General features: G+C 33.4%; 1 protein-coding gene across 1 annotated transcript; it reads left to right on the forward strand.

Moving 5' to 3' along the window:
* Positions 1–1,313: 1,313 nt before the first annotated feature.
* On the forward strand, positions 1,314–2,134 carry LOC111460308 (ethylene-responsive transcription factor ERF039-like). Its single transcript, XM_023103511.1, has one exon. It carries the CDS (start codon positions 1,420–1,422, stop codon positions 1,990–1,992), a length of 573 nt encoding a protein of 190 aa, XP_022959279.1. The 5' UTR covers positions 1,314–1,419; the 3' UTR covers positions 1,993–2,134.
* Positions 2,135–17,280: the final 15,146 nt, after the last annotated feature.

Below are 17,280 nucleotides of genomic sequence, written 5' to 3' on the forward strand. Positions count from 1 at the left end.
ATCATCATATTTTAACTTTTTATCTATCATTTGTGTAAAACATCAACATGTCAGTCAAAATTGACAGACCAAAAATAATTTCTAGCTGACTTGTCACAAAGAATGTTTTACTGTTTTTTTTTTCACCTCTACTTAGTTTTTGAAAAAAAATCTTTTTTTTTTTCTATTGGGAAGAATTGCCACCACCATTTGAAGGTAATTGTTATCTTTTGATTTTTTCTTTTGAGTTTCCCTTTAAAAATTTTAAAACGCATTGTGATAAGATGTTTTTATCCGAGAGATTTTCATACTCTTCTAAGAAATATTTATTTTTCTCTCCAATTAATATGGGGTGTCACATTAACCATAAATTAGTCAATAAGAATTCTAACGGAACCTCGATTTTCAATATGCATTTAGTTATTTTTTAGATCTAGTTTTGTTTTTCAAGGTTCGTTGAAGTTAAGATCATACAATTGACAAGAGGAAAATGATCGTATTGTTAACTGGTTATTTTAATATTACAATGTAGTATCCTACATATTTAGTGAGCGGGTTAGAATGGTAAGGAAATTTTGTGGGGTTAGAGATAAGGACGAAGATGGGGAATATAATCTCTGTCTCCAACTCCATTTAGCAAACGGGTAAAAATATCTCTTCACATCCTCTTCTTGTTCTCCATTCTGACGAAAATTCTTCACTTCATTCAAGGCAGATCTCTTCGATGTCTTGACCCGCAGTTAAATAGATCTCTTTTAAAGATAGTTGAATACAAATTAAAAAAAAAAAAAAATCTGTAAGTTTTGTAATGATGATTGCTATAGATTTGAAATTGCGAGATCGAGAACCCTAAGCCTTAGGCATTAAGCAGTATACCAACAAGGACGTTGAGTCTCAATGGAGTGGACACAGAGTGGTGTGCCAGCGAGGAAGCTGGGACTTGAAGGTGGTGGATTGTGAGATCCTATATCGATTAGAGAGAGGAATAAATGCTGGCGAGAAGGTTGGACCCTAAAGGAGTGTGGATTGTAAAATCCTACGTCAGTTGAGGAAGAGAGATAATCAATGGGTAAGTGTTACGTGGCAAATAATGAAAATTTGGAGCGCAACGATGGAGGTAAAAAGAGAGATGAAAGGGAATCCAAATAATAAGGGAATAAGCTTATTTGTAAATGTATTATATATTATGACAAGTAGTGCCCACATGGCAAACAAACCCAGCTGCTGAGCTGTCCTCTACTCTTCTATATTCATATGCTGATTATACCCCACCACAATTTAAAAATTTATAAATAAATAAATAAAATATTCCACATCATAATTACAAAAATTATATTTAAAATTAAAAAAATAAACATAAAAGACCAACACAACAACAACACACACTCACTGTCCCTCTCCCTAAACAACAAACAAATCCCTCCACTCCACATCTTCGAAATGACCACAACCTCCCACCATTCCGCCACCGTTTCCTCCGCCGTAACCTGCCGGAAAAGGCGGAGGACCTTAACCGAAGAATCAACCCCCAAATTCAGAGGAGTTCGCCTGAGAGCATGGGGGAAATGGGTGTCGGAAATAAGAGAGCCAAGGAAGAAATCAAGAATATGGCTCGGAACATACCCCACGGCCGAGATGGCAGCGCGTGCACACGACGTGGCTGCACTTGCCATCAAAGGCCACCGCGCCTTCCTCAATTTCCCTCAAATCAAACACCAACTCCCCCGCCCAGCCTCCCTTTCCGCCAAGGACATTCAGGCCGCCGCCGCACAGGCCGCCGCCCTCAAACACCAGCCAAACCCCACCGAATCAAGTCCCTCGGAAACGACGTCGTGTGAGGAAGAAGACACATGGTTTGATCTGCCGGATCTTGTTGTACGAGGAATAAACGATGGGTTCTTGTTGGATTTTGATTATTCGTCGTCTTCGTCGTCATCATCATGGCACTTCTCCGGAGATCACGACGACCTCCAATGGCACTCCGATTATGCTCATACCATTTTTCCCGCTTGAGTTTTTTTTTTTTTTAGTTAAATTAAATTCTGCTTTTTGTATTATTCTCTCTGCCCAAAAGAAAAAAGAAAAAAGAAAAAAAAAAAAGAGGGAATTACAGTGAAGAAGCTTGTGGAGCTTGCTTGCTTGCTTGGACAACTTATATATATATATATTTATATACTTTTTTTTTCTTCTTTACGTATACATAAATAAACTGAAAGTAATTTTAAATAAAAATAAAATGATAAAATTACATTTTAACTCATTGATGGTCTCTTTCACTTTGGTGTTCTGGCTAGATTTTATACAAAGGTGGTGGGGGCTTTTTGGTCAAAGGGTTTTTTTAAAAAAAAAAAAAAAAAGATAAAAAATGCCTTTAGAATTAAAAATTTTGGAAGATTTGGGAGTATTTAATTTATTAATTTAGAGTTAATTAAAAAGTGTAATTAAGAAGGTGAAGGAAGTAAATACCTGGAGTACATGAAGATGGGCATTGGAATTGCTCGCCAATCATTAATGAATATGGTTTTAAAGTCCCATAATCATGTTGGTTAAAGTTGTACACAAAAGCCACATTGGATGCTTACCCATTTCCCCTTGTTTAAAATTAATTCAACACTTGCAATACCAATAACCACAATTATAACCCAAAAATAAATTATTATATTAATTTTTAATCTCGTTTAGTTATATAATATATTCGTATTTTCTATTTTTATTCTCCTTTTATTTATCTCAAAAATAAAAAAATAAAAAAATAAAAAATTAGTAATTAAATTATTTAAAGGTCAAAATTGACCTTTTGAGCTTTAAGGAAATACAAGGGTAAAAGTGTTATTCCATATAATTATTAGAATAAAAAAAACATAAAATCACAAATTATACTAATTTTGTATATATAAAAAATCATATTAAAAAGTTGGAAATTTACCATATTCTTCACATGGCTATTATATAACACAAATATTGCCTACACCTTTACATTTTATATATACTTTTTTATTTTGATACTCTTAATTAGGTTTCATTTAGTTCACGAACTTTAGAAAGTTTATAACGATTTTCTCGAACTTTAGAAAGATGTGATAGGAATTACGTATGCATAGATTCATTATGTTATAAATGAATGGAAGTTGACTTGTATCATAAATTTATGTGATGATTTTAAGTTACGGAGACCTCGACATTTTTGTGTGTCATATGCATCGAGATAATTCTCCATTATGTGGGCCCTTTTTCTCTGTAGTGTCCGACAACTCATTAGCAAGTGTTAGCCCAACGAGCCAAGCCTAGGAGGTTAGCAAGACATCCTAGTGAGTCCATGTGTGTGTGCGTGGATAATGTCTAGAGAAGTACTACTCATCTAACCTTGCCCAAACTAAAAAGCCACCTAATGTCATGCCATGTTGTTTTTAAAATGATAGATCCCACCACATTGCATGTGTTTGTGATTCTCGGCCTCAACGTTGAAATTACTTATTGAGTATTTATTAGAATACTTAAGCTACGTGCTACTTTTATTTTTTAGGTAAAGATAAGACACTCATGTACAGATGACGATGTCTCGATGAAGGTCATGGAACCAATGTTAGGGTAGCCTCATTCATGTCTTTTCAATAGCCCACCACATTGCATGTGTTTGTGATTCTCGGCCTCAACGTTGAAATTACTTATTGAGTATTTATTAGAATACTTAAGCTACGTGATACTTTTATTTTTTAGGTAAAGATAAGACACCCATGTACAGATGACGATGTCTTGATGAAGGTCATGGAACCAATGTTAGGGTAGCCTCATTCATGTCTTTTCAATAGCCCTTAGGTTAGTTCAAGAGCTTGTTTATTTACTTTAGTTTATGACATTTATCTCCCGCTTTGCTACTTATGATTACGGTGTTTAAAAGTTTTTGTTTTGAATAATAAGTTCATGGCACCTTTATAAAAGATTTTAAAGGGATGTTTTCCACGCGCATTAATCACGTCATGCATGTAGTAGCAACTTTATTATAGTAGAAAAAAATTGGTTCATTACAAAGATGCACGTGGTTGGTATAGATAATAACTCTCAATTAATTTAAGCTATTCTTAGCTATCCTATCCTCGGGATTGCTCCTATTCATGTTCGTCATCTCCATTTTCAAAAGATACCGAATACACCGAACTTGACACGAAACTTTTCAAGTCATGTCCACTCTAGAGATGGGGCACAATGATAGCTTAATAGTTTGAAATGTAAGATCTTGGAATGAAAATGAAGATTTTTTGTAGAGAAAACCATAATAGAATGACATAAGGTTTGTGGAGATGCCTTGCATTTTGGAGAAACTTTGAGGAGAAATTGACTCTAAAGCCAACCATTATACATTCTTTATTTCATTCATATGCAGATATTCTTTTTACTTTTCCTTTATTTTCTCAACTTTATTTCCCTTTCTTTTCTTTTTCCCATAAAGATTCCTCATGGAAATTGTAATTTAATACCTTACCAAAAACAACCAATAATGATTATATACTCGATTAACGTTTATAAAACAAATGATACTACTCGAATAATTGAATTGAGAATATTTTGTACATTTTCATTTGACTTGATTCATAGCATGGTGTAACAGTTCAAATCTAACGTTAGAAGATATTGTCCTCTTTGGACTTTTCCTTTTGAGCTTCTCCTCAAGGTTTTAAAACACGTACTTGAGGGAAAAGTTTTCATACTCTTGTAAAGGATGTTTCGTTCTCCTCCTCAATCAATGTGGAATTCTCACAATCCACCCCCGACGCTAGCAGATATTGTCTTCTTTGGACTTTCTCTTTCAGACTTCCTCTCAAAGCTTTAAAAGTCGTCTGCGAGGGAAAGGTTTTCATACCCTTATAAAGGGTGTTTCGTTCTCTTCCTCAATCAATGTGGAATTCTCACAATCCACCCCCGACGCTAGCAGATATTGTCTTCTTTGGACTTTCTCTTTCGGACTTCCTCTCAAAGCTTTAAAAGTCGTCTGCGAGGGAAAGGTTTTCATACCCTTATAAAGGGTGTTTCGTTCTCTTCCTCAATCAATGTGGAATTCTCACAATCCACCCCTCTTAGGGGCCAGTGTTCTCGCTGACACTCGTTCCTTTCTCCAATCGATGTGAGACCCCCACCAAATTCACTCCTCTTCGAGGAACAGCCTCCTCGCAGGCACATCGTCCGGTGTTTGGCTTTGATATACCATTTGTAACGATCCAAGTCCACCGCTAACAGATACTGTCTTCTCTAGGTTTTTCCTTTCAAGATTCCCCTCAAGGCTTTAACATGCGTTTGCGAGGGAAAGGTTTCTACACCCTTACAAAGTTTGTTGTAGCTTCTTGACTCTCGTCCTTATAATTAGACCTTAAGGTATGGAAATTCCTTAGTCGTGATTCATATCAGGGTGTTTCGTTCTACTCCCAACCAATGTGGGATTCTCACACATGGTCTACTCGAATTAAGAATAACTTTTGTTTGGGTCGGAGAATTATATGTTTAGGTTAATTAAAAAAAATAATTAATAGAAAGGGAAAAAAGGTATTGTGGAATATTGATTTTCTTTAGTAAACCAACTTTTTCTTTTGTCCCCCACTTGCCTAAGATAGTTAAGATCTCTACGGCTAATTATTTTGTGTGAATTTTTAAAGATGTGATTTGATTTTGGGGGAAAAATTAAAGGAGTAAAGTAAAGGTTGCCATTAAATTATTTTTTTTATAAAAAAAAAAGGTGAAAAGAAATGTGACAAAATGGAGTGGAGAAGAAGAGAAGGTATTGGCAAAGGGGGCTTTATAATTGGGCAACGGGAGGGAACGTACAACGTTCCTCACGTTTGGAAATTGTTCTTCTAACAACCGTAAAAATAAATAAAGAAACAAACAAACAAAATTGACCGCCTCTCTTTTCATCTCTCTAGCTCTTTCCCTAAAATACATCTCGTATCTCGTATCAATAGTTTACCTTAAAAAAATTCAATTAAACCTGAAATAATATTGACTTATTTTTTTAATTTAAGTTTTATTACCGAACCTAATATAGAAACAATGAAAACATGGAATTTGATTTTTTTATTAAGTCAATTAAGTTTATATTCAAAATAGGTGAAAACTCATACAAGTGAGAACAAAATCGAAGATGAAAGCATCCAAATTTGGATCTAGAAATATGGCTAAGGTCAACCAAGTGAGTGACTTTACTATACGATAGACTAGAAATTGTATGAGTTACAATTTATAATGTATGAGCTACGATGTGCATGAGTTGTATCGTATGATGCCGTATACTAGTATACGATGATGTATGAGCTGTATCGTATGATGTCGTACACTAGTATATAATGATATATGAGTTATAATGCTTGAGTTATGATGCATGATGATGTGCGTAATGTATATATTTTTATGGATGATATACTTGATATACTTGATATGCTTGATGCACTTTATGGCGATATGACGAGTATGATGATTGCATGATGTTTGTCTTATTATATTGATGTTTTCCCTATTAAGCACGCTATATGATGATGAGTGTCATATTGCATCATGTCAATAGACCGATATAGGACAAAATCCTATTGGCATAAAAATGAAATTAATATAAATATTCAATGAGCACGTGTTATTTAATGTAACAAAGAGATGAAATTAGAGAGTTGTGTCGGAAGAGATGATAAGATGGAAATTAGTGGGACCTCATCCATGTTGTATGTTCATCAGCATAGGGATACTTCCCTTAGAGATGATGAATGCGGACGCCCACAGTATGATGATGAGGGTGTTCATGGGGAGCATGACACTAGGGGTTCCATTGACCTCCAAACGTTGCTACAGAGTAGTTTGACCAGAGAAGGTCCAAGGGGTGTGCGAGCTCCCTAGGGATTCACACTCGCACGTGTGGGTCGTGTGTAGGGAAATACTACACATCCATAGTGGTCCGAGACTGGAGGCCACCCCTAGATGAGATAGAGATAAGTCTCAAGACCATGATTGCATGTGTTTGCATTAGCATGGCTCCTATAGTGGAGTCACTTACTGAGTATTTTTCGAGATACTCATGCCGTGTACCACATCACTTTTTTTTTTCTGGTAAAGGCAAGACTCCCATGTATGGATGACGGCGGCATCGCAAGCAGAGACTATGGCACGTACATAAGGTAAACTAATATTTAAATTCCTAGGCGTAGGTTACAATATGTTGTTTTGCATTTCATTGTTTTAAATTATTTTGTATTTGTTTCTATTTTCTCTAAATTTCAGTATTTCGTATTTAAACACGTAAGACCATGACTATGTTTTCCTAAGTGATGATGTTTTAAATATTTTCGACATTTATACTATAAATGAAGTTTTCTTTTAAGAGTTACATTTTCGCATAAGAGATGAGCATGAGACGTTAGTAGCAACTCTAAGTATGTCAAAGACATTTAAAACATCTTATATCTTTGGAAAACATCGCCATGGTTTTAATGCGAAATACTGAAATTTAAAAAAAAAATAAAAACAAATACAAAATAATTTAAATCAAAATGCAAAATAATCTATTCTAACCTAAGACTATGAATTTAAATATGAGTTTACCCTATGCACGTGTCATGGTCTCTGCTCGTGATGTCGCCGTCATCCATACAAGGGTACCTTGCCTTTACCTGGAAAATGATGTGGCACACGGCCTGAGTATTTTGAAGAATACTCAGTCAGTGAACCCACTATAGGAGCCATGCTAAATGCAATCACATGCGAATATGCTCTAAAGACCTATCTCTATCTCATCTCATACTAGGGTGGTCTCCAGTCCGGACTATTATAGATGTGTAGTATTTCCCTATACAGGACCCACACGTCGAGTGTGAATCTCAAGATGGCTCGCATTAGGCCCTCTCTGGTCAAGCTAGCTGTTTATAGTGACGTTTGGAGGTCAGCAGAACCCCTAGTATCATGGTCCCCATGAACACCCTCATCATCATACTATGCACGTCTGCACTCATCATAAATGGGAAGTATCCTTATGCTTATGTAAACACAACATGCATGAGGTCCTTCTAATTCTCATCTTAACATCTCTTCTGACACAACCCTAGTCTTATCTCTTTGTTATGTTTAGTAACACATGCTCAGATATTTATATTAATATCATTTTCATACTCCAGAGTTGTATCCTAGGTCAAAATATCGACCTGATGCAATATGTCATTCATCATCATACAACATGCTTAATATGGAAAATATGATTATATTAAGGTAAATGTCATGCAAGACATCATAGTTATCGTAAAGCCATCATGTGCATCGAGTACGTCAAGTACATCATACATCATACATCATCCTATAACTCACATACGTTATCATACATCATCATAGCTCATACATCATAGCTCATACATCATAACTCATACATCACAGCTCATACATCATCATATAACTAGCGTACGACATCACACGAAATAGCTCATACGTCATAAATATCGCATGTATCATCGTACGTCATCTCAAACAATCATAAAGTGTAACTCATACCATTTTTAGCATAGCCTATAGTAAGGTCACTTACTTGATTAGCTTAAACTGATGTTACCAATTTATACTTGATGAAAGTTTGATTTTGTCCTTTGTATCGAAGTCAATCTATGTCAACTCATGACATCAATTTCAAGTTCAATTTTCTACCTTTTGCAATAGTCTATGTATTAGACTTTAGGTAGAGTCTTTTTAAGTATTATTTATATATATATATTAAATACAGATCTCATTTTCTATTATTACTATTATTTTCTAAAAATTATAGGGACGGTTATTCGAAAGAATTTGATAGAGTTATTTTAGGTTGGAGTTTGCTTTCTTGATGTGATATTTCAAACCAAGTCGTATGGTAATTCTTATTCTTATAAACCAAGTTGTGTTTGACATATTGTTAATATTATTCGATTGCTTGAACTATACAATCAATTCTATATCTCCCATTTTTCTTTCTTTTATTTCACCTATTTTTCTTTAAACCTATTTTTCTTTAAAGGTTCACAATTATCTATGGCCAATTTTAATCGTTCTTGAATTACGTCCAATTTTTTCTTGTCTCCTTATTTCCTCGTTCTTCTTTTAATTCTGTTCACAATAGTCTTTTGTCAATTTTAATCAATTCTTGCCAACGCAGACTAAAAGACAGTTTAATGAACTACCCATTCTTGAATTACAACACAACTAAAAGACAATTTAATCAATTCCATATCTCCCATTTTTTTCTATTCTATATTTACTCTATTTTGATCCTGACACCATAAATCTAAATAATTGAAACCACGTCAAAGAAACCAAAGGTTTAACTTACCAATAAACTCTCTCTCTAAGTAAAATCTCTCTTATTAAATTTGTCTAAATCTTACCATCTTTTCTCTTATGTTTTATTTTTTTTTTCAAGGATGGCAACATCTCTCTCACAGAAATTTTCCGTTTTTGTTTTCTTATTTTAGTAAAATTCTGGATACATTCAACCGTTGGGATGGTGTTGAGAAGAGATATTTGGGGAAGGAGTTACTTGAGAGCCGAGAGATGAGATCCATTACAATTTTATTATTATTATTTTTATTATTTTACTGTTATTACACGAGAAGGAAGGTGCACTTTGTTGGTATAGATAGTAACTTCAATTCTTTTAAGCATTTCTAACCATTATATCCTCTAGATCACTCACATTTAAATGTGGTCTCCGTTCATTCATGATTCCTCCTTTACTCAAGCATCATTAAACAAAAGTAAGTTAGCTTAGGGGTGTGTATACGAGCCCACTTATTGGGTTCACAAGTGCATGCAAAAATCGTGTGTAGAGAAATACTATGCATCCAACTTTACTCGTAAAAAAAGTAGAGCTTAAGAAACAATCATGGAAAACAGAGCCCACCGGTCATGAAAATGTCGCATCTGTTTTCATTTTTCGACCTTAATAGTGGGATCACTTATTGAGTATTTTTTAGTACTCATCCTATGTCTATTATATTTTTTTTTTCGAGAAAGACAACGACCTTATCTACAGATGATGACACCAGCTGAAGAGACTATAGAATAAAGTCATGCTAGCGAGTGTTACGTATTTACGTCATGGTTCCATTATTAAAGTAGATTAGTAGCCCTTTCATCTTTGAATTTTGATAGAAGATGTTTTCTTTCTTGTTTTAATTATGTTTTTACCATGTTTACACCAACTTTAAGTTCATGAATCCTTTTTAAGATTATTAAATGTTCTTAACTTCATGTGCCACATGTCAAAGTATATAATAACAATTTTATTCCACATGAAATTTGCTTGTTTTTTTTTTATAATATTTAGAAAATGATTAAAGAAAATAACAATATTTTAAAAGATGTATATACATATTAAAAAGGTTGCCCAATCAACATGTCACAAAGAACACTTTTTATTTGCACAAATAAATTAGTGGGAAGTGACCTCAGCCATTATAATGATAATCTCCTTGATTTCTTTATGTTGTTTGGACTTCTTCAAGAGTGTGTTCAATGGCAATATGTATGTTAGTCTCCCAAATATCTTTTGTCCACTTTCCCCCATACAAATCAAATCCACCATTCCTTTGACAATCTATACATTATTCATGTGCTTTCTCTTTATTTGTTTACGTTTCAAACCTCTCCCTAATCAATAATGCATCAACTAAATGAATCAATGATTATCAATTTATAAGATTAGATTGATATTTTAGACCTTGATTTGGTTTAAGTTTGGCTCCTTATATCACTTTTAAAGTTTAGTTAGGGAGAGGAGTGATTGAGTGATTGAGTTTGGCCATTTTATATAAGTTATGAGAATATTTAGTAAAAACGGATGGTACGTGTCGTTAAAAAGAGTAGGCAATATCAATGGGGTCGGCCTCAGGAGCTAATTCTTGAAACGACAGCGATAGAAGAAGATTAGGAACAATATTTTTCAAAGGAACCAAAGTTGGAAACATTGTTTGTAACAGCCTAAGCCTACTTCTAGTAGATATTGTCCTTTTTGTGTTTTCATTTTCGGGTTTCTTCCAAGGTTTTTAAAACACGTCTGCTAGGGAGGAGTTTCCACACCCTTATAAATAATGTTTTGTTCTCCTTCCCGACCCATGTGGAATCTCATATTTCTAGAGGTGAAGAACCCATTCAAATCTATAAATGGTAAGAACTTCAGAGATTTTTCGTTTTTCAATTGAGCTTATATAAAAAAATTCGAGGCTTGAAACTTATACCATTATTATTATTATTATTATTATTTTGTAGGTTAAATATTTTGGGTGAAGGAGTCGAAAGTTGAAAAGATCTGTGTTGGGGAATTTGAAGAAACGAATTATGGGATCAGAATTCTAACCTGTTCTTTAATTTATAAAATTCTCTCTCCACTCTCAAAGTTGTTTGATGAGACTTGTTCAAGTGGTGAGGAAATGAGCAAATATCATGGCATGACGTTGGCCTTCACAACGGTATCATCATTCGTATTGGAGTGTCGTACCTTTACTTAAAAATAAATAGCACGTGGCTTGAGTATTTAGAAATAGTCAACAAGTAGCTCCACTGTTGGGTCAGAGAATGCAAAAACAAGCAATCAAAGTGGTACCTATCTTTTTTGTAAAAAATATCATGGCATGACCTTGGACTCTACTTTCTAGTTTGAGTAGGGTTGTATATATAGTACTTCCATACATATGCACAAATGGACCTACTAGCGCTCGTATACATATCCTTAGATCTTATTCGTCAGGCTAGCGCATGCTGATGTTGTCGTACGTCACAGAGAGAAAGGGCTTGCATAATATCATGGTGAATATAAATATCGTAAGGTACACGTCTGTACTAAACATAATGAAGAAGTATCTTGATGCATGTGTCATGGAAAAGGCATGAAGTCCCGTAACATTAAAATATGACAAATATTCATGATACTTGTTACATTTCCATTCTTTTCTTGATATAGCATTCTTATGAGACATACGTACTTAATTCTTGTCATATTGTTAATGATCAATATATAGTTTTTTTAATATCTCATAACCATAGGGCATACATATTAACATAGTTTACATGACGTGGTACATGAAGATTCATGCAAAAAATAACATCGATAACATAACATGGTTCCATGGCGTAACATAATCCTTTCATAATATATCTGATATCATAGCATAACTTGTATGCAACATAACATATATCATAGCATATACATAACATAGTACATGTTATACAATCATAAAACACGACAGGTACAGGGGTCATAGGGTGTCACAATCATACTATGAAGAGAGTAGGTTGTGACTCTCATATTGAGACAAGCAAAGCGGTGATCCTCAAGTGGCATCCATCAGGCCACACGAGGGCCAAGATAGATAAGTGTCATGATGCGACCGAGGAGGATGGTGCATCATCAAACACACCATATAAAGTGGACATTGAAGAAAAGACGAGACATAAGCAAGATAGAGACAACTTGTAGATAAGAGTGTCGAAGATAGACTTGGTGAAGAGTCGAGTAGGGCTCTAAACCTTAACCTCAAAAGTCTGGGGTTTGGAGTTAAGTTCTTACATATGAACTATGAAAGCTCGCAGAATTTGGTGTCAATCAAATACAAGACAAATGCTCCACGACATCATATGATTGTTTTCCAAAATCATATCCACACCTGCCCCATTGAAAATGCCTCAAAATGTACCTTAAGGGAGGCATGGTGTTAGCTCTCCCCCATCCCTAGGCCATGTGGCCTAAGCGAGTTACCTTGTGGCACATGTGTTTGTCTCAATGAGAGCGAGCATTGAGAGATGAGTGTCTTGGGCGACTTCTTTTGAAATGAGTTTTTAAAGGACAGTTTTGAACGGCTCGGGTGTGTCGACATTACGCTCCAACCCATGTGTCCACTATCGGTACAAAGTCCGTAAATAATATGGCATGGACATGAGAGGATCTAATACCTTGATAGAACCTGTATAGATGAATGTTCGGGATGTCCCAATGTTATGAATGACACTTGGACCCATTTTCGATGGAAAAGTCGAGTGAGCTATGATAGCTGATGACAACCCAGGACTTGAGATGACATCATAACATGAAAACCATGTCAATTGGAAACCAAGATGAAAATTAGGATGTGAGGTTAAACATAAGAAACCTTGGTCCAAGTAGAGACAAGGTTGAACGGAATGACTTGCCTATTAATTTTTATCCAATTAAATTTATTTTTCCAAATAGACCCAAACAACGGCCCCAATTAACCTAATCAAATTCAAATATATCAAAAGCAATAAAGTTTAAATTAATCTTCAAAAGAATAAAATAATCTTATCTTAATTCTCTTTATAAACATCCATGGCTCTAATATTCTTATTTGGCTAAGCATTAGAGCACATAGGACTTTAGCACTATTACAACACTTTATTAAGTTGCTTCACTAAAATGAAGCGTCTCACTATGAGAATGACGTTGAGAATTACGCTTCATTAATGCTCGATTAAGCATTATCTCTCCCTGAATAGGAGGTGATCCAACTACACCATCGAGCCGGTGAATTTAATGATAAACACTTGTTGACATTCACGCTCGAGTTCAAAAACAAAACTCAAGTCATTATTCATGCACAATCTACCATTAATTTTTATAAAATAAATAAATGAATAAAATAAAATAGATGAAAAACTTTTAAATTATCAATCAGAACCGGCAAAAAAATCTTTATAACTTTAGTAAATTATTTGAGAAAATTTGATTTATTTAAAAACATAATTCAATTTTTTAAAAATATATTTTATTAACATTTCAAGTTCCGTTCTTATCATGAAGGTGGACAACAAATTTATTTGACACAAAATTAAAAGTAAAAAACTTACTAAATACCATTATTCTCAACTCGACAGATGGTGACTCAAAGTATGAGGGTCAGTCAAACTCAACTGATTCGCTCACATTTGAGTTCAAGAGTAGTAAACCAAAACGATAGCATCAGAGTATACAACTTCAACTCCACCAGCTACACATGAATCATCACGAGCACCATCTACAACACTCATGGCACATAAGGAAGAGTAGAGTACCTCGAAATTTTTGAACCAAATAAACCGAAATCTAAAAATTAAGAGACTAAATTTATAATTTAACTCTGCTACTATTGAATACAACGTCTTAATCAATTAGGTTTGCACATTTCTATCCTCAATAATTTTATTATATTTTTATAATATTATAAACATATATTAAATATATTTTCTAGATTCTCCCCTCACATTTATAATCTTTTTTTGTTTCTTTTAAAGATTTGTCATTTTTTTTTTCTTATTTCAAATAAATATATGAAAAAAAAAGATTATTTAATTTATTTATTTTTAATCACAAAGAAACTAGAAAAAGTAGAATGGGTCTAAAGGTATATGGTAGGTTTGGCTAAAAGAAAAGAAGAAAAAAAAGAAAAAAAAACATGAAAAAATGAATTATTGTGTGCCTAAATAGTTTGGTTAGCTCATCCATAGGCCTAAACCAATACCCATTTCTTTGTTTTCATTGAATTGATTCAATGTTTTAACAAAAATGTAAGGTAATGTGTTCACTCATTGGTTGTGGGATGATATTGATTGATTTAAGTGTAGCTCTACCCAATGTTCTACACCTATTTCTTTCTTTTATTGCTCATCATTGTTTCTCTTTATTAGTTAGCGTTTTTTGGTTTGAGCTTAAATTTGTCGGGTTATGTCAATTTAGTCTTTAAACTTTTGATTTCATTAAAATTAACATCTAAACGGAAAGAACGATTTTAACCTAATAATTTGACTAATTCGGACACCTTATTTTGATTGGGTCAACTTCAAAATCGAAAATATTTGACATTTGTAATTGAGGTTTATGAGATTTTAGTTATTAAATTAACATGCATTGTCTACGATGTTTTTAAATAATTACAAACAAAATCCGACAATTGAATCCAACCCTTTATTTTTGGGTTGGGTTTGGTCGAGTTGAGAACTGTGTTCGGGTTGCTCAAATCACAAACTTAACGAACCTAAAATTTTGAATTGATCTAAAAGATTTCTCCAGCCTAATGCAACTCATGTACACTCGTGTTTCATATTGTACCGATATTTTATAATTTATTAAACGGATAAAAGAATATATTTTTAACGATATTTGGATCGAATCATAACACTTATTAAAGGTAAGTAAAAATGGATTATTTTCCCACTACTTTTAGGTTCTATCAGGTTTTATCTCTAATCATGAGTCAAGTTATTGTCCATTTGCCTACTTTTTTCTATTGATTAAATGTAATCTCTTTACTTTTTAATTTATTTTGTTGATTCTTTTATTTATTTTCTTCTCTCCCTTTAAAGATAGAAATATAATAAATGAATTTAGTAACCAATCAAAATAATTCATTTCAATTGTCTTGAATATTGATGCATCATTGAAAATAATTCATTAATCCATACAAAAATAAATCGAACAAACTAGTCGATACACACGAGAATTTATCTAGATTCAAGAAATAATTGAATGTGTATACTATAAGTATACATACTCCCTATAACTAATAAAATTATAACGGAGAGAAAGATATTAAAAAACATGTACATTCCTCCAAGAATACGACGCCTAAGAGTTGTATAACTGAAGAGGTGTTCTACTATTGTCGTAAACATGGTATAGTTCATTAAAATTATAACATGATATCAAATTTTAAAGAAAAAAAATAAGTATGCCTATCCATTTATTATAATATCATAATCAACCTCTCAATTCATGGATATATCAATTCTTTATATTCATTTAGGCGACATAAGTAGCAAATATTATACAATTTGGCTTTATAGTTGAACATACAGGTACCTTTTTCTCCCACAATCCAAAAACACATTGTATTGTTGCATCTAGTTCTATCTCTATCATCCTTGTAGATATCAAAGTAATGCGATGAGCTAGGCCATTTGAAGCTACAATAAAACTGTGATGTGCCCCAGAAGTTTGGTCGAAAACTGAAAGCGTAGCTGACAAAAGGTGGCAGTTGGTGGACTCCCAAGTCATCATCGCCAGATTTGCAGTGAACGGTGAGTTGATTGTGACTTTTTAAAACATTTGTTAAGTTTACAGTAACTTTTGAATTTTGGAAGATTGATCCGTCGATGGTAGTAAATAGGGTAGCGAAGAACAATGACATTAAGAGAGACAATGCAAGTGTTGAAAATGAATCCATTTTGTAAATATGAGAATTTTGTGTTTGGTTTGTTCCACTTTTTATATGAACAAAATTAGATTCAATTGTCAACTACTCTCATGGATCTGATAGAAACATATTATTGTTATATTGGGATGTGTGACCATATATTACGTGCTTATAAATTGTTTAATTCGTTGTTATTAGTATTTTAGTTATTTTCAAAAAAACAACTCATGAGAAACATCATTAACCATCTATTAACTTTAACGCATATTCTAGAATACAATGTGATGGACCTCTAACTTTAAAGCTGATGAACAAGAGTGACGTCTAGATATTTTGTATTCTTATCATAAATGAACACAATTATGGACCCGTTTGATAACACGTTCTCATTTATAGGGAAAAAAAAGTATAACAATGAAAAGACATTATACATAACCAATACAGAAAAAATAAAAGTAAGACCTGGATCTACTCGTCCACTGTAATGCAACACTCATGAACGTTCCCACAATCAATCTCGTGGATCATGTTCTATCTAAATAACATAAGTGAGTTGAAAAATACTCCGTAAGTAGTCAAAGTTCCCTGCAAGGTTGGTGTTTCACTAGTATGTTAAGTTTGATGATAATATATCAAACACTATTTTTATTAGTTAAATTATGTTGAGTTGATTCAACATAAACAATACTTTCATACTTTCATATTGAAGTTTACTTCGGTACGACCTAAATTTTCTAATTAACCTAAGGGCGTTTTTATACACATATTATGAACATTTATTCGAAAATAAATGATTTGAAACTTTATACTAAAATTAATCTTAGTCTTGCATGCTTTGTTTAATACTTTTGAAATGAAACGAAAAACAGTACAAAATGAAATGCCTTATACTAACCTATATGCTACGAAATGAGAATGCAATTAACCTATACTGACCTATATGCTACGAAATGAGAATGCAATTAACCTATACTGACCTATATGCTACGAAATGAGAATGCAATTAACCTATACTGACCTATAGTCTACTAAAAATTAAATTGTTCACTATCCTAAGCATGTGTCACATCTCATAGTTGCGAAGCCACCATCAGCCAAATAGAGAAGCATTGCCTTTACTTGAAAAGTAAAG

The sequence above is a fragment of the Cucurbita moschata genome, unplaced genomic scaffold, assembly GCF_002738365.1.
Source record: "Cucurbita moschata cultivar Rifu unplaced genomic scaffold, Cmos_1.0 Cmo_Scf00023, whole genome shotgun sequence".
NCBI classification, from domain to species: Eukaryota; Viridiplantae; Streptophyta; class Magnoliopsida; order Cucurbitales; family Cucurbitaceae; genus Cucurbita; species Cucurbita moschata.

Coding starts and splice junctions, on each gene's coding strand:
- LOC111460308 (XM_023103511.1), top strand. CDS start 1,420: ATGACCACAACCTCCCACCATTCCGCCACCGTTTCCTCCGCCGTAACC.